The sequence below is a fragment of the Dermacentor variabilis genome, chromosome 8 (genome assembly GCF_050947875.1).
Source record: "Dermacentor variabilis isolate Ectoservices chromosome 8, ASM5094787v1, whole genome shotgun sequence".
Lineage (NCBI taxonomy): Eukaryota > Metazoa > Arthropoda > Arachnida > Ixodida > Ixodidae > Dermacentor > Dermacentor variabilis.
The window spans coordinates 13,822,113-13,844,028 of NC_134575.1; the positions used below are offsets into that span (position 1 = coordinate 13,822,113).

At 45.2% G+C, this 21,916-nt stretch overlaps 1 protein-coding gene across 2 annotated transcripts in view; it reads left to right on the forward strand.

The window, feature by feature from the left end:
* Positions 1-21,833, forward strand: part of LOC142590885 (cytochrome P450 3A4-like) — a 31,960-nt gene extending 10,127 nt beyond the window's left edge. For both annotated transcript variants that reach the window (XM_075703284.1, XM_075703285.1), the window contains exons 5-15: positions 188-284; positions 4,610-4,735; positions 5,497-5,749; positions 10,655-10,785; positions 11,811-11,922; positions 12,026-12,122; positions 13,947-14,055; positions 14,141-14,229; positions 19,496-19,636; positions 20,981-21,146; positions 21,642-21,833. In XM_075703284.1, the coding sequence (XP_075559399.1) occupies positions 188-284; positions 4,610-4,735; positions 5,497-5,749; positions 10,655-10,785; positions 11,811-11,922; positions 12,026-12,122; positions 13,947-14,055; positions 14,141-14,229; positions 19,496-19,636; positions 20,981-21,146; positions 21,642-21,725 (1,405 nt within the window). In that variant the 3' untranslated portion in view covers positions 21,726-21,833. The remainder of the gene's footprint in view (positions 1-187; positions 285-4,609; positions 4,736-5,496; positions 5,750-10,654; positions 10,786-11,810; positions 11,923-12,025; positions 12,123-13,946; positions 14,056-14,140; positions 14,230-19,495; positions 19,637-20,980; positions 21,147-21,641) is intronic.
* The last annotated feature ends 83 nt before the right edge of the window (positions 21,834-21,916 follow it).

The window sequence follows — 21,916 nt, forward strand, 5'->3', positions numbered from 1 at the left end:
ACAATCAAGCTTCATCTATAGGCGGTGACACATTTCTAAAGTGGTGTTAAAGTAAACCTATATATTACATTGTGCCTCTCAATTTATCAAGCTGAACAGTCAGTCTAAGGGATGATGCCCCCATTTCGCTTCGTTTTACACTATGCCTTCTGAAAATAAACTTCCTTAATATCGTTTTGCTTCACAGTTTCTACAATGGGGCTCACCCATTCCTTCTCGTCAAAGACAAAGAGCTTGCCAAGATGATCCAGATAAAAGACTTCCACAATTTCCACAGCCGAGGAGTGAGTATAACTATTTGCCCTCCCTTATGCTATTTAGAGACAGTTTTGCAATTGCTCCTGACACGGCCGCAGAGGTAAGCTTGGATTTCATTGTTGAATAAAGCAAGTGGCTTTTGGACAGTTGTTCAGCGCAAGAATGAGAAAAAAATAAAGGGATTACAGAGTACATATCTACTGAAAAGGTTTTGGCGCGTGGTGACACATCGCAAAATATATCTGCATTTTTCTAAGAGCTCCTTGTGCAGAGGGAGATATCCGAACTCCGCTACGGGCCTATATGTGTAGCCTCATGCGCAGATATCCTTCATCATCATTATCACTATTAGTTATTACACCCTTAAAAGCCATTTGTGCGGTATAACGTAAGGAGCGGGGTCGATGTTCGAAAATGTTGGCGCTCATGAGTCACGTGAGATATCACATAAAATAATGCATTAGATAAACAATCTTTGACTTAATAAATAACCATAAAGAGTAGTGAATAAAGCACAGCATAATGTAAAAATCAGTTTATCTAAACAACGTAAGGAAAGGAAAGAAATATATTTGGTGTTACTACATTGAGTGTGGATTAACAAGTCACGCACGCCTGACCTGTCACCCTACTTGACAGAATTAATGCTCGGATGCAAGGGACTGTCAACGAAACAAACTTTATTGCTTCACAAACACAAGCTCACAGCATAGAAATACCGTTATAGAAGAGAAGGTAATTAAACGCAGCAGATCATTTACAATTATTTTACGTTATTGGCCGATAGCAGAAGGTTCACTTTTAATACTGCATGCATGAGAATACAATTCTTTCACTGAGCCTGATCAAGTCTCGTATGTTGCTAGCAAGCAAACCAAATCTGAGCCATCTGTGGTAAGTACACAGTATTCTGCCTTGTACATTCGCTGACGTGACACGTGGACATCTGACACTTAGCGCTTGTCTGTTGTGGAAGCGGCCAGATGGGAAGCCGAGCCCTCGTCCTTGCTGTCCACCGTGGTGCCTCACCAAGTCATGATCTTGGGCACACCTCGGTCTTGGATGACAGGGGTAGAGACAGATAAATTCTGCAGTGACCCTGCCACCTGTGCACAGTTCATGTAGTAATGCACATGCCTGTATATAATATGTTAAGCAATACACACTTGAGGGCAGCTATAATGAGGGTAGCTATAATAGAGCTACAAGAATACTTGACAGAACACGATGGTACCGTGTCATTACTGTCATGCTTGCCAACCTAATTTGTACGTAGCAATGGCGCATTTTTTTTCTGACAGCGAAATTTTACTTCAGCACTGCTCTCAAACCATATCAGCAGCTCTCAGAATCGTGATCGTCATTCTATATCATTTGGCCTTTGGCTGCTTCGTCTGTAGCTTTACATGTGGCTTTACAAAGGGCTGCCGTATGATTCACTTGTTTCTAGCTCTTTCAGAGTTCGGGAGCACCGTATGCATTCTTAGCTTCATGTCTGCTGACAGTTCAACTCAGCGTGTCCTATAATAGCGTGAACTCAGCTGCACCGCGGGAAACGCTATTGAACGCGCTCGCGGAACGCTCGTTCCGATACCATAAGGCAGAACCAGCCGGGAAAAACGCGTTCCTTGTTCAGCTGCCGAGCTGATTTAACTCTAAAAGCGAAGCTCAATGAGCGCCGCCAACGTATGAGATACGCACGGTGACATGCGTAAACTAAACGGTAGTTTCGCACTGCCAAAGCAAGGTAACTGTAGGCCGAGTGGACTATGAGTAATCGCTCACCTTGAGACTGTGTAATGATGTGACAAAATAAAACTTATTCGATCCTTTTTTTCTGTTTGCATACTGCAGATAGAATATTTTTGTGCATTTGGTCGGTTTCAGTAAAAAGAGTAGTGCCAATACGTTTTACCGAGTCTCTTAGTGCAAACATTAAGATGGCACCCTTCCATATGTCAGCGGCAAAAGTGTTTTTGGTATAAAGTATTCTTCCGCGTGTAAGAAAGAGTTCTTGTGTAAAGGTTCTTAGCCATTGCAGGGGGTACAAAAAAGTGAAAGGCTATCGGCTGATGGTAGAATGAAGTTGGCTGCCCTTCCCGCAGCAATTCCTCTTCTCATTCGCCTCGACGATTGTTCTCCTCTGCCGTCGTTGCTGATGGCTGATGTCCCAGTTACGCCAATAGCGCCCCTCCCCCTCCTTTTTTCATGTGCTGGTCCTCTTGTTTTTTATGCTGTTAATATACATGAATGACCTACCCCTGCACGTGTCATGCAACGTTCGTTAGTTCGCAGACGACTGCGTTATTTATCGTACAATTAATAGCACATCTAATCAGGACTTACTTCAGGATGACATTAACTGTTCACAGCAATGGTGTGATCTTTGGTTAATGGAACTTAATCCTAAGAAATGCAACTTGATGGTATGTTCGCGACGGCGCGACCTATTTCCTTCATCATCAGCCTGGTTACGCCCACTGCAGGGCAAAGGCCTCTCCCATACTTCTCCAACTACCCCGGTCATGTACTAATTGTAGCCATGTTGTCTCTGCAAACTTCTTAATCTTATCCGCCCACCTATCTTTCTGCCACCCCTGCTACGCTTCCTTTCCCTTGGAACCGAGTCCGTAACCCTTAATGACAATTCGGTTATCTTCCCTCCTCACTATATGTTCTGCCCATGCCCATTTTTTCTTGATTTCAACTAAGATGTCATTAACTCCCTCACCCAATCTGCTCTTTTCTTATCCCTTAACGTTACACCCATCATTCTTCTTTCCATAGCTCGTTGCGTCATTCTCAATTTAAGTAAAACCCTTTTCGTAAGCCTCTAGGTTTCTGCCCCATACGTGAGTACTGGTAAGACACAGCTGTTATACACTCTTGAGGGATAATGGCAACCTGCTCTTCATAATTTGAGAATGCCTGCCAAACGCACCTCAGCCCATTCTTATTCTTCTGATTATTTCAGTCTCATGATCCGGATCCGCGGTCACTACCTGCCCTAAGTAGATGTACTCTGTTACCGCTTCCAGTGCCTCGCTACCTATCGTAAACGTCTGTTCTCTTCCAAGACTTTAAACATTACTTTAGTTTTCTGCAGATTAATTTTTAGACCCACCCTTCTGCTTTGCCTCTCCAGGCCAGTGAGCACGCGTTGCAATCGGTCCCCTGAGTTACTAAGCACGGCAATATTATCAGCGAATCGCAAGTTACGTAGGTATTCTCTATTAACTCTTATCCCCAATTCTTCGCAATCCAGGTCTCTGAATACCTCCTGTAAACACGCTGTGAATAGCATTGGAGAGATCGTACCTACCTGCCTGACGCCTTTCTTTATTGGAATTTTGTTGCTTTTATTTACTTAACCATTTCCTTTTCCATTTCCTTAACAATACACAATAAATATAAATAGCATTCCCGTGTGTGCTGCGCAGTCTTATAAGTGCCTAGGTGTTATATATCTAACGACTTATCCTGGCGCACACCACGTCAGTATCATCATTTCATCTGTTAAAAAAGCGCTGGGTTTTCTCACGCGTCATCTAAAACGTGCCCCCAAACCTGTTAAACTGCTGGCCTACCAGTCAATAGTCCGACCGAATCTGGAATATGCATGCGCCATATGGAATCCACACCAAACATATCTCATCAACGCATTCGAAGCCGTTCAAAACCGCGCCGCAAGGTTCATCCATTCTAATTATTCAAATGACGTGAGCATATCTTACTTAAAGAAAGAATTGAATTTACTTCCCCTTTGAACACGCCGGCTCACTGCAACCCTTTCACCTCTCCATAAGTCTCATCACACCTCACTTAATCAATCAGCCTATATCCTCCCCGCAGTCCGAACATCTCATCGTACACGGCAAACTTTTCGAGTGGGCCGCCCTCGCATGCGTACTGTAACCTTTTCCGCCTCATTTTTTTCCGTGCCGCTACAGATTGGAACAACCTGCCCCACCAAATCGCCGCCATCATTTGCCCTTGTACGTTCATGGACAGTGTCACTGCGCACTTTTCACGGTGAAAATGACTTGTGTTAACAGAATTATATGCTCATGCAAATTTAGTTTGTATTATTTAGGTTTATGTATTTACGCTGACGTATGTAACACTTTAGCACGTGCAGCTTTTTGTTGTTGATTGCCTGTTCAGTGATGTATTATGCAAATTGTGTACTAATGTATCCCCACCCCTTATGTAGTACCCCTATCAAGAGGTCCTTAAGGTATTAAATTGAAGAGTGAAAAAGCGAAATTTGTTTCGTTATTAGTTCTATATGCAAAATAAATTCCGCGATTCACAGTTCTGCAAGGAAAGCTGTGGTCACATCTATTTACAGATGTCGTCAAGCTTCGCACGGAGCCACCCTATCAACAAGCATAGCCTGACTAACTCGGAGGCCGACCGATGGAAGCAAACGCGCAGCCTGATTTCGCTAGCCTTTACGACGAGAAACATGAAGAAGGTAGGCAGCTATGAATTGGGAGGAGGCTCGAGCTTGAGCATTTCTTAGCTCAAGCTCTCTTGATCACTTCAGGTCTTTGTTTTTTCCGTCAACCGATTGTACTCTTTGGACTCGATGAGAGCACAACACAAGTAAAGAGCCCACTCGCAGCTATTTGTTCTTACATTTTGTTGTTGTTATATTTAAACAGATGTAAACGTTGCTGAGATCAGTTTGAGGACACGTGATGTCACCAGGGATTGTTATTCTGCGATTAAAGAAGCAGTCCGCAGTAAACAGGCACAGTTGCGATGATATGTTAGTTGTGTAATCACTGCATACATAAAAATATTAGCAGGCCGAGTACAAAAGGCCTTGCTGCACTCCCGAGTGAATCGGCATAGTATGTGAGTGATAGCTATCGACTCATACAGACTGTTTGCGATTGGCGAGGAAGACGCGAATCCAGATAGAGATACCTTTGCGAGATACCTGTGCTTTCACAGCGTCTCGTAAGGTTTCACTCGAAATAGAGAGGCAAAGGTTTTAGATAGCAGTAGTTGTGAGGGGTGAATAAAATATGCTGCATTCTTTCTGTAATTTTATGAGTGACTGTTACGGCAAGTTCAGAAAATGTGCTTTATTCCCTGAAAAATTGTTCATATCGCCTCCTGTTGTTATGCCTCGATCACTGATCAATTTATTTTTTGTGGAAAAGCCGGTGGCGCAATCGGTGCGATTATTTTCAACTTCATCACACATGCACAACGTTCTACGCACAGATGGTGAACTTAATGGATGACAGCACCGATGATTTTCTCAGTGTCGTCGAGGACATGCGGTCGAAGCATAAAGCCATAGAGTTTCGGCAGCTCTTCCAGAGGCTTGCGGCCGAAGTCATGATTCGATCAGCGTTTGGCCTCAGATCGAACCTGCTGAAGAAAGATCAAACAAACAGCACTGCAGAATCACTCTTTCAGGAGAGTTTGGAGGCTTTTCAACAATTTCGTCACGCATGGATAAACTTTCTTACGGGTAAGTTAACAGATGGTAACTAAAGCTTTTAGACGGGCGTGTTGATTGGCGTGTTCGCGATGCGCGTAAAAGACAATACGTGGCACAAAGTATATAGGCACCATCAGCATTTGTGGTCTTTCTGTCTACTCTGTGTGCCATTTGGTTTCGCGCTGGCAATGTGATGGCGGACGATGGCGAACGCTTGTTCGAGGAATCACCACAAGGCATGGACGTACGTTTACTTAATTTAATTGATCATCGCTTCGTATTTTGACATGTCGCACCGTTGAGCGCTAATATCCGATAATTAGGTAGGGCTATAAACATAGTAAAGCCGCCTTCGCATCAGAATTATTGTATGTGTTCCCACGGCGAACTGACTTGCACATTTCGGTTGATATGCGTACTTATTGATTCACCTAATAAAGGCAGACTGCGTATTTCCGGACAATCCGAGAACAAACGAGAAACCACCGCTTTAGCCGGAAAGTTTCGCGTATTTGTGCAGTGTATATAGAAAACTGTGTAGCTTTGAACCAATGATTGCGTTAAGGTACTGTTACCGAATTCAGTTCCTTTCAAAACACTAAGATGGCATTAAGTGTTTATTTTTTTGTTGGAAAGCATTCTTACTTCATTCCAAGCACTTTTCTGTTGGTAGGTAGGCTTTTTCCTCGCCTCATTCGGACCTCTTCAAGAAACGTCAATGCTCGACCAATTAACGGCGGGATCTAACGTATGATATCCAGCACATCGACCCAGAGCTATAACCATAGGCCACGCCTGGACATTTATTCCTCTCACGCTACAGTCGAGTAACTCTCTATGACATTTGGGGACCTGAGTCACGTGCCAGTTTCTGACATTCTTCCCTCGTGTCAATCCAAGCTTTACGACGCTATGTTCGACTGCATACCTTCTGGATCGGCCCTTATTGTCCAGAAAATGTATCACTATCACACTGTCGTCCCAAGTCAGACAGGTTTTATTGTTTCGTCACTGTAGAGGCATACCATAGTCGCTACAAGATAGGCTAAATAGTAGATATAGGTATGCAGGATTGTGTAACCCCTAGTCGCAGTTGACGTCAAAATCCATGGTTCTCTCGTTCGTGTTCGCCCAGTATTTATGCAGAAACCAGCAATTCACAATACGTGAGCAGGCGGAGTAGAAATCATGCCTTCATCGTCACCGTCGCTTCGCTGCTGTCGCCAAACACACGTTCCCGTCAGACGCATAAAAGCTTGCCTTGCATAAAGACATTGGTCCAATTGGTAACACTTTGTGCAACTCAAAACGTTGCTCCGTAGCCAGCTACCCGGGAAATGCTTCGAATAACTTCGATTTTATATAAGAATCCATGGGACCTGCGACATTCCTTAACTTCTAATGGCGAAACACCGTCCCTGGCCAATGAAAGTTGGAATGAACTAATCACATATATTTATGGCAACGGAGTGTACATTTGTGAAAAAAATATTACAAAGAAGTATATTTTTTTCAATTATAATCTAATTGCTGTAGTACAAAAGTGATTACTAATTTGTTTGCTAACCTATCTACCACTGAAACTCCAGCATATCAAAACGCGACTACGGCTTCGCATTAAATTTCGCGAACTTCAATAGGCACCTTCAGGCACCAAACTCAGCGTAGTGTATATGAGACATTTAGCATCCCAGCATCACATCGCCAGTGATTCTAACAGTGTCCTTAGATTTTGATACAACCAGAGTTTACGGACTATGTGCATGAGTTATTGGCTATTCACCTAGGCGAAAACACACTCCATGTGAGGCCATAATAATATATTACTAGAAAACTCATCAAGGCATAACTGAGCAACGATTGTGACATACCGAAAAATTGTTTGGATCCGTCGTTACTCATGGTTACTTTTCTGTGCAAATGAGGGGGGGAGGTGTACCTGCAATCACATGTGAATAATGCCCACCATTCGCCATAAGAACGCGCAAATCTGCAACAGAGCAATAAAATAAGGTGTATTTCACAGGTTATACGCCTGGAAGATAGACCTCTCCTTTACTTGACAAACAAGGAAACACATCAAATGGACTCGCGCAGGAAGAACACTGCCAAGAACAAGTAAACAAGCGAAAGTGTACAATAATGATTTCTAGTACTATATGTTTGCGGAACCATCACGGTTCTTTTGTATCCCTAGTTGATTGCTCTACCAAGTTATGTGCCAAAACTGACTCATATTGTTATTTTGGAAGTTGCGTAAAGATGCTTGGCTGCCAGTCCTGTACAGCTGCGTAGAGCGCAGGACGCTGTGGTTCTAGACGTACTGCGCCCACCGCGGAAGGTTAGAAAAACTCCAACATAAGCATAGCAGAGAAGTGGTTACGTCAGGTGGTTAAACTGTTAACGGTAGAAGCGTCATTCAAAACACATGGAATCCTTCTCCACTTCTGGCGGTGTTTTCTCTACTTCGTTTGAAAATAAAAAGATGTTGATCCGTAAATAGTCTCACAAGCAAAGACTAACTTTGTTATTTTCGTTTTTCGTTCCTGTTTGGCTGTTGCTTCGGTTCTCTCCCTTAGTAGATTGCTTAATTTCTCAACTCCTTGCGACTCTTTTTTTCCAGTTGCCAACTTTGCATGAAAAGTGCTGTACAATTAGAGAAAAACCAGACGAGGTAACGGGCGACAATCATATTCCTTATGGGTTGAACAGTTATTGCAGGGTGTGATCGTGGACGCTGTCTCACATTAATTTTATTTTCTACTTTATCTAACCTAAACACCGGTATATGGTTCCGAGGATATCCCAGCGTCGCGGTAAGCAGTCACTCGAGGAAATAATGAAGCAGAAGGAAAAGTTCATTCATTCATTTATTCATTCATTCATTCATTTAAATACCTTCAGGGCCCGTGGGCATTACAGAAAACAAAAAACAACAGTCAACTATGCCGTAGCAAAATGCAGATTACTCAAAACAAACAATAACTTCCATAAGAGATTTAAATAAGTCCGTGTCGATAATTTCGGCAATTGAGGTGGGCAGCAGGTGGTTCGAATTGAGAAAACGGCACACCTACTTTATGAAGGCGATTTCTACGGGATGAAATGTACTCTGGCTCAGATAGAAGGATTTAATTAAGATGGCGATGATGATAAATCTTGTGAAAGAGTCACCGAGACACATTCCTTCGTAAGGAAAGAAGAGAAAGGTTCAAAGTAGCTTTCATGGTGGACACACTAGGCAGACGAGAGTAGTTGTGAAGTATGAATCTTGCAATGCCATTTTGCTGTTGTTGTTGTTGAGTTTAATGGCGCATAAGCAACTAAGGCTATCATGCGCCAACTACAAGGTATAAAAATTTTGCACCGATTCCAAAGTTTGAATCAGACACTCAAGAACGGGATCCCACACCGAGCCTGCGTATTCCAGTTTTGGGCGTACGAGCGATTTATAGAGTAAAAGTTTTAATGAGGATAGTGCCATAGAGAAATTGCGCCTTAAGCAACCAAGCATGGGATTGGCATTGTCGGCAACGCAACTCGCGTTGTCTCGGGCTGCAACTCGTTCCACGAGCATACAGACCAGCTTACTATGAAGTTAATCCCTTTCCTGGTCCCTGGATCAGTCTAAACAAAGAAGGTTGAACTAACAAAGTAACAGTGATGCGCGTGACCGTTGCAATAGATGGTGACAACTGAACACATCTCGAGTTAATCGCGTGGGCACCAAATCGATGAGAAAACTGGCCGTAACGCCCTAAGGGATGCCGATAACTACCGCCATCCAAAAGTAGCGAAAGAGGCAGCAAAATGTTAAACGCCGATTAGCTGTCAAATGCAAAGCTTGATTTGGCGGCGCTTTAGGAGTGTGTGAGGAGTGGTGGTAGTGGGGAGGGGGAGGGGTATGCCACGTGCCTGGGCGTAAAGCCCACAGAAAAATATCCAAAGTGTCCCACCTATCATCCACCAAGATTTCAAAATTCGCATATGCCACGTAACTTCGAGATACTGCAGGGATTATTTTGAATTGCGCCGAATTTTATAATATATATGTGTATATATATAATTGGATGAAAAGTGGGAAAGAGAAAATTGTAGAGCTACATGAAGAACTGCGGATACAGCTCTCTTTTGCTGAATACGTGTCACTTAACTGCATTTTTCCGCGTGTGAAAGCCCGCGAATACACGCAAAATTGCCGTAATGAGCAATCGAAAGCAGTGTGGGGAGTTTTTCATGTTGCTCCACAATTTTGTGATTGACATTTTTCATCCAGTTATGTTATTTGAGAAGTTTATTAATAATGAAGGCTGATTATGTAGTTAGGCAGAATGCGAGAAGGCGCGGCAATTTTCGGTGTAATCACGGGCTTTGGTGATGACTGCTTAAAGCGTTAGAGCTTTATTCGTCTGACATGTAGATTCTTGGTTACACCTTTTCTAAGTAGATTACAGTTCAATGTCACGGAACAAGTGAACGACCTCTTAAATGTAAAGTGGAGGATAGAGGCCTGTGTAATTTGTACAATTCACTGAAGTATTTTCGTCTTTGTGTTGTGATTATGAAATTGTAATCAAAATATGCATGAACTGTACAGATGCCTGGCGTTTGTGGCATGTTGGCTGCTTTCTTTTTGTGTGTGTGTGTGTGAAACAATTTGTGCGGGAGATGAATCGTGAACTTTCACGACGAAACCAGTTTGTTTTTTAATAAGCATTAGGGCAAGGCACGTTTTGCTTGCTTTTAGTATTAATTTTCTAACACCTAGTGGCTGCGCACGACATCCCCTAGACGCTAACGCGCCGTTAACTCAATTAATAATATAGCAGCTGAGCGTCGCCTTCCACACTCGATGTATCGCAGTCTTAAAGGAGGTCAGCTCACTCTTTGCCGCATTCGTATTTCACGCCGATGATCATAACCGTTCTCTTCCAGCGTGCTTTCCAGAGTTTTCAATTTTGTGGAGGGCGATCATATCATACTGCTCTCGGCATAACAAGACTGCCGCAGACAAAACTTTTGACGAAATCACACCTATCATACAGTTCCGTCGTGAAAACCCTGAGGTAGGTTCGAATGGCTATCACGACTGATGTTTTAGGGGCTGCCTTTTGCTCGGAAAAAATTATATTGTTCTGTTGTTTATAAAAAATGGAGGGAAGTGCACGTAAATAGGTTGTATGGTGACACTACCTTGGTAATTGTAAGTGCTATCCGGTCAGTAAACGAATGCTGATGAAAACAGCATTGTACTCCATAATAAACTCACGCACCACCCCGGTATCCATGGTGCCATACCGTATATTATGAAACACACTATTAAGGCTTCCGATAAAAAAGAAAACATGCACAGTCATGTGTACTATCAGTACGTACATAAGGCTAACAATGAAGCTAGAGAAGAAGCTAAGGACTACGCAGCGAGCTATGAATAAAAAACCGACAGGCGTAACGTTAAGAGACTGAAACAAAGCGACGCGGACTATAGTTAACGTGGGTAGCCCTTATTCCAGTTTATATGAGAAAAATAAATGATGTTGGGCAGGCTATGTGGGTAGAGAATTTAACGGATGGTCTAATGTAGTCACCGAGTAGATGCCGGCAGAATGAAGGCATAAGCGCGGAATGACAAGGAACAAGACTGTGTGATAAAACTTGGAAATTTGCAAGCGTAAGACGGAATCATTTTGTTCAATGCAGTGGTTTTTGGAGATCCGTGGGAGAGGCTTTCGCCCTGCGGTAGACATGCCATAATGGTTGATGACGATGAACAAAACTTGGAGCGAAGTGCGCTTCATCATTGCCGCCTACGTGAACGGAAATAGAAGCTGCTGCTGCTGCTTCAAGAGAATGTACCTCGCTACGTGATGGCTCTGCGATGCACAATCATTCTAGTATGCTCGACCAAACAGAGTCCAATTATACAGATAATAGGTGCAACAACAGCCGTTCAGTTTACCGAAAAAGTCGTCTACGTCTGAAAAATCAAAAGTATCTCAAGCGCAATGCCAACAGATTGCATGTAACTGATATATCGCTGTCACTTCAAGTGCACCTCCATTCATAAATCAATCTTTTTTAATAATTTTAGAAAGATAGGACCGATCTCCTCCAGCTGATGCTCAATGCCGAAGTAGAGGATGAAATGCCAGTCAGCGTTCACTCACTTACGGCATCCTGCGATGTTGATAGCGCATCCGAAGGTGAGAATGAATGTACCAGGCGTCTCCTGACGTGTGCCAATAATGATAGAATGATTTAATCTCTACGTAACGTGACACATTTATTCCGTGGTTTGTTTTTCAGAGAAACAGCCTGCTGAAACGGTAAACGTTAGCGCAAAGAAGCGATGTTTGACAAATGTCGAAATTCTGGCGAACGGCTTCACTCTCTTCATGGCAGGGTGAGAATGAGCCAATGGGCGAGGACCATATTTCTCAGTGTTTGATTAAAATTATGCAGCCGAATATTGCGGAAGTATCCAGCAAAAGTGCCCAGCCCTTTCCCTCCGCGCCTTAATAAAGAAAAAGTGCCGTTAAACAAGAAAGTATGCACACTCGCCGTGGTAAATGTTAGAGGAGTGCTAATAATTTGTGTAATGCGATCAGCAGGCTCAGCCTACTTCATCCATTTTGTATCTAAATATCTGCTTTGCCACCACATTGTAAAATAAAAAGAAATCCTATAAAATTTTTCTGGCGCTGGATGGATTCGAAATCGCGCCACACTAGTTTCGCGAACGCAGCAGCGTGATGCTTTAGCGCGGTGCCACAGAAGACTTTCTTTTCCTCTTTATTGCATGGAATTATGAGTAGTGTCAAACCAATATTAAAGGGGTACTAATAATTTGTGTAAAGCGATTATCAGGCTCAGCCTACGTGGTCTACTTGGTATCTAAGTATCTGCTTAGCCTCTTCACATCACTTTGTAAAATAAAAAAGAAATACCATACAATATTGCTGGCGCTGGGTGCGTTCGAACTTGCGTCATGCTATATAGCTTCCCGAACACAGCAGCGTGATGATTTAGCGCGGTGCCACACGATGACCGCCAGAAGCGAAGGAATAATTCTCAGTGTTAGCCCGCGAGTCTCGGAGGCCACAAGAAAAAGGAGTGGTACGTCGCCGGGATTGTGAGCTCGTGCACTCCAGATGAGGGGAGTGTCCCGAACTTAGTGTTCCGAACGACGTGTGATAGAGAATCCCGGCTACAGTGCACGGCTCATGGGCTCATGCTTGGCGCGTTTCGCCGCTGTAAATGTGGTGTGTCGGCTGTATTGCTTCAACGCTAATCGCATTAACGTCGACATTCATCGCCCGATGGGATCAGCGAGAATTTTTCTTAAGAAGTAAGCACCGCTGTGTGATGTCATTTTCGCGTAAACCTTGCAAACAAATGGAGCGCGATGTTACCGTAGCCCGAATATCGTTTGTAACCTTGCTTGCACGTTGTGTTTAGCTGTAAAACTTTGAAGCGGCGGGCTCATTGCAACAACTTCGCCGATATGTTGCCACTGTATGAAATGGAGGAATTTTCGTGGAGTGGAGCCGTTTTGCTCATTTAATATGCTAGCGGCCGGCGTTTCGGCACCAAAACACAGAGCTGATTGCAAGCACTGGCATGTCCGGAAGCAATGCTACTACAATCAGATCCTGTTTTGCATATTCTAACATGCATTTCGCATAAGCTTGAAACGCATATTAATGTAAGATCCCCAGCACGCGGACTTGTCAACAGCGATGCCACGAACGCTGTAGTATTTTCGCTCGTTAGAAATAGTTTTCTTTGTGAAGAAGTATTTTTCAGTAGTACTGTTGTTGGCGGCAGCTCAGTTCCAACATAGCATTGAGTTTCCCAATAGCCCATCCCAACTTGTTAATTTCTCGGAGTAAGCTTAGAATCGAGTGTTGCATGTTAGTTAGACTGAAGCCACGAAAAATTATAGCTATATAGTTCTATATATGATATATATATATATAACTATAGTTATATTAGTTATATATTTAATATATAATCATATAATTATGTAATATAAGCGTATATATATATAAGATCTACAGGACTGACTTTCGATACTTCATCATTTCTGTCGGGGAAACTTCTCTTTGAGTTGTCAACGGCAATAAAGAAAGAGTGCGTTTGTCCTTCAATCACCTACATTGCATGGCCAGAGTTTTCGCTTGCTACCTAGAACACTTGTTGCGTTTCAGCTGCACATAAATTGCAGGTTCGAGACAACTGGCACCTCTTTGGCTTTCATGGCTTACCTTCTCGCAAAACACCAAGATGTTCAAGATCGACTTCGAGAAGAAATCCTTGCTGTCCTGAATAGAGATGTATAAGTTTTTCCAGATTTGCGCTTACGATTTTTATTTGCCAGTCATAAGATTTCAACTTCACAAAAGTTTCTTTTTCTTTCAGGGAGAGTTTATGTACGACAACGTCTTTGGCATGAAATATATGGAGCAAGTAATATCTGAAACGCTTCGCTGCTTTTCGCCAGTTACAGGGTGAGTCGTTGTTTTCGGGAACTAATTCGCCTGCGTCGTCCGATATTTTATATGTCGCGCCGTCTGATCTTTGCGGCCGCTTCCGCGAGCCCCAGAGCCCTCGGCTAACAGCGCCACCTCTGGGCAGCTGAGCGTGCTCGTCAGAGTGCATTTTTGCATAAGAGTGCACCGAATGGTGCGGCCGGAGCAATATCTGCCAGCGCACGCAATCTCGCTCACCTTGGTCTACCTTAAGGTCTTAGTTTGATGAACATATGGTGTTACGTTCGACCGGCGGGGGCTGGCGATCTCCCGTGAAGCGACCAATGGAAAGGAGCCACTAGGTATGCTGCGACGACTCGCTTTGAAAGGACGACCAGACGTCAGTCCCCAGCCCTTCCGCGCCACCATGGCTGCGGTGGCGACTCGTTTTGTAGGGATGATAATGCGCCGCTTCCCCAGCCGTTCGGCGCCGGGATGCCTGCTGCGGCGACGACCTGCTTTGTGCTTTGTGGCTGTGGCAGCTCGCCCACAATCTTCCACGTCACGATTGAGTGCACTGCAAACCTCTTTCTTCCCTTGCCAACTCTCCTTTACGCCCTACGCAACAAAGAGCTGTGGGACGATTCCCACCGCGACGGACCTCCCGATGTCCTCCGAGCTGTGATACAAAGGGCTCGAAACATCGCCGGAATCATCTTAGGGACCCTGGACTGAGGGTTCCTCCCACACTGCTCTCGCCATTCAAATATTATTAATAAAGATGTTTACTCTCTCTCTCTCTCTCTTTGTGCTTTGTGAATACAAGAATGGTCGCGTCAACCGGGGGATGGCGCCGAGATGGCTAGCCGCGGTCGGCGGAGCAAGCATTGTTAGTGTGCACGCCGTCACTGTCAAGGTCTGGTTGGAGCAGGGGAATTCCTGGAACGAGATGCTTTGCGGTGCCATCTCACGCAGCTTAGAAGTCGTCGGTCAATGGACAGACGCGGTGGCCACCGACTGCAAGGTCAACTCTGGGATAAAGAGGCGCCTGCTCGGATCCGGCACTGTGTGTGCGACTAAAGCCCCTGCATCTACGCGCCACCGCCGCTTTCTTAAGTAGCGACAACCTTTGTTGTGCGCCGCTTTTCCCCTCACGCCAAATCCGGTTCCGGTATTTCCGGTTCCGGCATTTCCGGTTTAAAAATTTCCGGTTCCGGCGTTTCCGCTTCCTGGAGTTGCGCTGCGGGAATTTCCGCTTTGACTGCTGTGAGACGATGGTGAGACGCCCGCGCGTGCTTAGCAGAGCTGTAGCAGTCACCATAACAAAAATGCAAAGGAGACAAGCTGTTGTATTCCGCTGAAGTAGTAGTTCGCGGTCGCTGTTGTCCAAATGCACGAAAAACGGCAGTAGTCTCCAAGCGCCCACGCCCTACATTCGACTGTACGTTGTCGCTCGTGCCACAACCCGTCGCAGGTTGACGCGAAGCAGCGAACACGAGCAGATCGCTGGTTACAGTAGGCGGTGGTTCTTGGATGGAATCGCATTCACAGTTTCAAGCGCAGCTCGTGCAATTAAAGCCTCTCCATCGGCGCGAAAGTAAACAACGCTAAAAAACAAAGTGTCACTTCCACTCGGAACAGGAAGCTGCAGCTACGTAAGTTCCGCTTGGCGCCGGAAGCTAAGGGGGTGAGCGGGAGAGGGGCGTGGAGGAGGAGGGCAGGTTGGCGGTACTATAGAGGCTAGAAGGTCACCTTCTAGCCTCTAAAGCGGTACTTAACCCGGTCGGCGGAAACGTGTATGGAGGGGCTTTATGTGCGACAACCGACTGACCTCGGCGTGGTCAGTGCAACCTGTGCGGAAGTGAGTGCATAAACCCTCCCCCTCAAAGGCGGGTCGGCTACGATAACTTTGAACGCTCCGAATTGGTCGGCAGTGAACTGCCGTTCTCCCTCACCTAGGGATCTAGGGAGGACAGAGTGTACTTAAGGAGCCGTTGGCGGCTCCTCAGTGTGCATTCCTCTTTCAGTCATGTTAGACTGATGAACTGTAACGTTCTCAAGTAGATCCAGTAAACAAATCCCATATTCCTCGTTCTCGATGAGAACAAGTTTCTCCCTTCAACAACGTCCTCAGCGTGAATAAGTTGGACGACGGTATGGGCTACCTTCTATTTCATGCCCGACCCCAACCATTACAGAGGGCACCAATATTAATTTAGGATTACGGTGCATAAATGACAGATGTGTTATAACATGCACCCGGACGGCCCTGAACGACTCTTCGTTGTGCCTGAGCATCTGCGTCAGTCTGTTCTCGCCCAGCTTCACGACGTACCGACTGCAGGTCACCTTGCCGTGTCACGGACTTATGACCGCGTTCGTCGGCGCTTCTTTTGGCCTGGTCTATAACGTGACGTCTGCCGTTATGTCGTTGCGTGTCACTTTTGTCAACGACGCAAAAAGCCGACCACACTCCCTGCTGGTCGCCTTCAACCACTTGACATGCCATCAGACTCATTCTTCCGTGTAGGTGTTGATCTCTTGGGCCTTTTTCCTACGTCTGCTTCGGGAAACAAGTAGATTGCTGTAGAAACAGACTACGCCACACGATATGCAACCACGCGGAGTCTTCCGACAAGCTGTGCAACCAATGCCACCGATTTCCGACTAGAGAACGTCGTCCTTCACCGCGGCGCCCCTCGACAGCTCCTCACCGATCGAGGCCGCTACTTTTTTCTAAAGTTGTAAAGGACATTCTACACTCGTGCGCGACTAAACACAAACTTGCTACTGCTTACCATCCACAAACGAACGGTCTAACCGAGCGCCTTAACCGCACCATTACTGACATGCTGTCCATGTATGTCTCCGCTGACCATCGCGACTGGGACGTTGCGCTGCCGTTCGTTACTTTCGCCTATAATTCGTCTCGCCTGATACCGCAGGCTTCTCTCCATTCTTCCTCTTGTTTGTCCGCGACCCTACACTACCTGTCGACACAGTTCTGCCTGCTAGTCTGAATTACACATCCGAGTACGCCCGTAAAGCCGTACTCAAAGCACAAGAAGCACACCATATTGCCCGACGTCGACTTGGGGAGTCGCAGGACAATCAGCGGCGCTTATATGACGCCCGCCATCGCGACGTTCATTACACACCGGGCGCCCTGGTTCTCCTTTGGTCGCCGTCGCGACGCGTTGGCCCCTCGGAGAAGCTACTTTCACGCTACTCTGGCCCTTACCGTGTCTTGCATCAAGTAACTGACGTCACGTACGAAATCGTCTCTCTTGAGGCAACCGTGGCTCAGCATCGCTCCGACGTGGTCCACGTCGCGCGTCTTAAGTTGTATCACTCGCCCGTCTCCTAACCAGCACCGAGCGGGTACTTCCGCCGCCGGGGGTCATTTGACCCGCTGTCGAAGAAGATGTTTTAATCTTGGATGGAAGAAGACGACGCTCTGGACTTCGCGCGCTGTCTACCATGATTTCAGCTGCTACAATTATTGTAAATACCCTGTAAATATACGTATGACTGTTTTTAACCCCGTAACAATAATATGGTCGTAGGGAAATACCAGAATGCTCTTGCCACGTTGAGCCAGCTGATCTGGGTAATGAGGTCACGGCTTCCCTACGTGTAATGTGGACTCCAAATTTTGCTTTTCCTTTGTCGTCTCCAGTGTCAGCTATACTTGTCCGCATAATTAAACATAATTTATCAGGCAATCAATCATCCGACAGTGTGCTGTGGTATAAATGCGGCTAATTAACGCTTGGGAAGCATATTTAGCGCCAACGGACAGCGACAGAAAAAGAGGCGACAGCACAATGAACTAACTTCAATAACTTTATTTCCAGAAAACAACCACCTAATAACTGATGCACAGTGGCGCCACGTCACCCAAGTTAAGACTTCCAAAGAGACCGTGTCCTTATCTAACAAGTCGACCGAAGGTGCACTAACGCACGTTTTACTTCGTCGACAGATATCCTGAGCCTCAATTACCTCTCGCACATATTTATCTTTGTGCTTTGCAAGAACCAGGCAGGACCCAGACAACGGTGTGCAGCCGCATTCCAGACAACGGGCAGACAAATGACCACGTGCTTATTCGTCACCTTTGAACAATGTTCCCGCAGCCGGTCATTAGGACATCTTTTGTTATGTCCGATGTATTTGCTCCCACATGAAAGCGGACGCTCGTACACCACAGTTTCTACGAAATCCACAAATCTGTTACGATGATTTTTAGAGCATCCAACAGCTGACTTGCGGTACCGTTCCGTCAACCGGCATGTTTTGCTGAATTTTTTTGGTGCTGTGAAACTCGCTTTTGTGTCCACGCGACCAGCCATTTTCTTGAGACTATGTGCCTTTCTATGCAGATAGGGCACTACTGCTATCTTGCAAAGGGATATAAAGTTGGGCGATGTAATACGGTAAGATATTCTTGACTTGTAGGGGCGAAGTGACACACACACCGACTAGAAGAAGACAGGATGAGCGCTCGTCTTGTCTACAGGATATTGCTCGTCGACGCATATCGCTGCAGACAGGATAGCGCTCGTCCTATCTTCTTCTAGTCTGTGTGTGTGTCACTTCGCACTACAAATCAAGAATATGTTACCGCTACCTTCCTGCTGCTTTCCGTCCGTTGATTTGCCGCGTACCGAGCCTTACTGTCTACACGGCATCGTTATAGCGGAACCTCTGCAAGCGAAACTTGCTCTGACTCCGGAAACCCGGCTGCTGATAGCCTTCACGGCTAAGACACGTGTAGAGCTTACGGTGGCAAAATTCCTTCAACGCATCTCTAAAACACTAGCGTGCATGCTCCTCTTACGAGCTTCGAGGGAGCGCACAGATACGCGGCAGAGGCTCGTTGGTCCTTGGTTTTTACTCCCAGCACATGTGCCATTCCGTGAACTCAAGCTGAGTATCTAAGAAGCGCAGCATTTATCACTTGGCTCTTCATCCGTGAGAGTAAGCATGCTATGGCTTTCAGAAAAAAAAAACATTGAAGAGCCTATGCACTCTCGAATGTGCGTTTGGTTCGAAAAAGACTAGATATTCGTCAACTTACCAGATTACTTTAACCACCCTGTGTTTCGACAAGGTTCACCTGCAGGTTTTTGCTGTTGCGTTGTCGTCTTTCTTCCTGTCCGCGTCCTCTGGTGCTAACTCTGCCTTCCAAGCCAGTTTACCGACACGCCCAACAAACGGCCATGCTATAATTAACACTGTTTATACTTTTACTTTCATGAAGGGAAATCACTGGCAAAAGTTTGCTTTCTTTGTTCCGCAGCTTCACGACAAGAAGGTGCGCTTGTGACTACGTCCACAACGGTATCACCATACCTGCTGGAACCAGCATCGTTATTGCCAGTCATTACATGAGCAACGACCCAGCCTATTGGAACAAACCCGAAAACTTCGATCCAGAAAGGTGTTATTTTTTTCATACACTGCTTATGTTTTGGTGTCTTCGTCTCTTGCTTTCGCGAAAATGTTCTCGCAGATAATCAGATATATTGGGAGAATCGACGCGCAATAACGCAGCTTCGTCAATCTGGCGCATACAATTTTAGTCCTACATCGTGCAAAACACCTGCTTGTAGAATCTTCTCAAAAGAGGTTCTAAGCGGGGCACATTGGGTGCATCAGGTGTGGCTTTAATTATTGTGTCTATAAACCGCAGCTAGGCGAAATATTGCGCAGTCTTCTACTTCGTTATCCCTCAGAGGTTATGTGTTGATGTGCCCTAAGCCCCATATGTGTCTTTATCGTGAATCAAGCCAACTCACCCAATTTTGAAAATCGTGCTTACGCATCCTCCTGCTTGTTTTATTCTACGGCCCAGTCTTGGGAAGCCATTGTGGCGTGCCTATGTAATATGGTCGAAATGAGGATAGGCAGAGAGAACGGCATAATCAGCCTCAGGTCGACTGGAAGAGCTCGGAATGCAGGCGCTAGCAATTGCGTTGTCTGTATAAGTAATCAACAACAATCTCCTTTACCAGCATTCAAAACAAACGGCATGAAAGAGGCACAGTCTGCAAAAACTAGAGTACACATTCGAATCTCTCTGTTAGACTAGCATTCCTATACTGCGAAGTTCCATTCGTCCCCGCTCTGCTCAGCTCTCAATCCATAACTCTAATCAATAATTAGCCTAGAAGTACTGCCTAATGAAAGCAACTATTTGCTCGCCAAAGGGTTAAGATAGATCATGGACGTCGCTTCACGAAGCTTATGAAATCCCATTACAATATATTGTTGAAGATTGGTCGAATATATTGATTTCTGTTTAGAGTCGGAGGTCTTGACAAGGGAGAGGTGGTATCTACAATGGCTGGCTTGTCCCTCGTTAACCTTACAACCGCGCTAAGACGAGATTCGCGAGAGCAAGTTTTTGATACAGATAAGGTAAACCTAACATCAAGTTTCAGCTCATTGTTTACTTTGTGCTGCGTTCAAAAATATACATCCAAGAATTATCACGCACCCGCACAACGCAAACGCTGAGCTGATTCTTCACTTACAACGCTCATACCAGCAGCGGAAATACTGCCAGCGTGGAACTCAGGCACTGCGCCCCGCTGCTTAGCAGGTTCACCTGACCTTCTCGGTACGCCCACTTGGCTGCTTTCTCATTATGAACTCTCATTATGAACTTTCTCATTATGAAGATTTTGCGTCGCTTGCGTGTCTGAGAGAGGTACTCAACAAAAATGCAATGTCAATGTACAACGCAGCTTAATTGGCCCTCTTTGCCTGAAACTCCTTGCAGGTTCAGCCCAGAAAACAAATGCCAGGTAGATCCCACCGTGTACCAGCCTTTTGGTCAAGGCCCTCGGAACTGCGTAGGAATGCGCTTCGCTCAGCTCGAGATGAAACTAGCCATGGCGAAGCTACTGGCACAATACAAGCTTATTCTGGACGACCGTCACATTAAGGTGTGTGCTTCCAGTAACCATTAGCTACTGTTTCAAATACAAGGTGCAGCTCACATCGGAAGTTCATCGATAGACAAGCAAGTATTGTTAAGTATGACTCAATTCAACGTGGCAATATTATAACTACGACTATGAGACCTGTTTAGCTTAGTTGATGCATTCTTCGTCGACGTGTTCATGCAAGAGAAGCTCATCGCTGAAAACATGTGCAGGACAAACCATGTTCTCACCGTGTTTCATTGTGTGTTTTTTTTTTAGTGTGTCCAAATCTGCTCAGCTGCAAAGCAACGCGTCCTCTACTGGATTCGAAACTTATGTACGCGCCAGTTCTCAACACTGTTCGCAACCCACCACGTGCTGGTTTGATATTGAAGAGCGCCCAAAACATAACTGGTTATAATCTTAATATCTCAGTTGAAACAGCATTATCTAAGTAGTTCATTTCTAAATTTCCAAACATAGATAAATAGAGCTGTTCCACCTTTTCCATTGCAGGAAAAGCATTTGGGGATCGGATCGACATTCGCCATGGCCTACCCCAAGGACGGAGTATGGCTCAAAGTTGAAAAAATTTTGTAATGAAATCTACATTTTTCACGGACCCAAGAAATCATCAAACACAGACTATTTATCACAGTTGTGCACTCTGTGAAACATATCTCAAAATAAACTGGTTGTTTCACTTTATTAACAACCGATGGTATTCTTCATTCTTCCATTATAAATATCTTGCAAACGACCCTCGAATTCTTGCGACGGTCTCTGTCTGA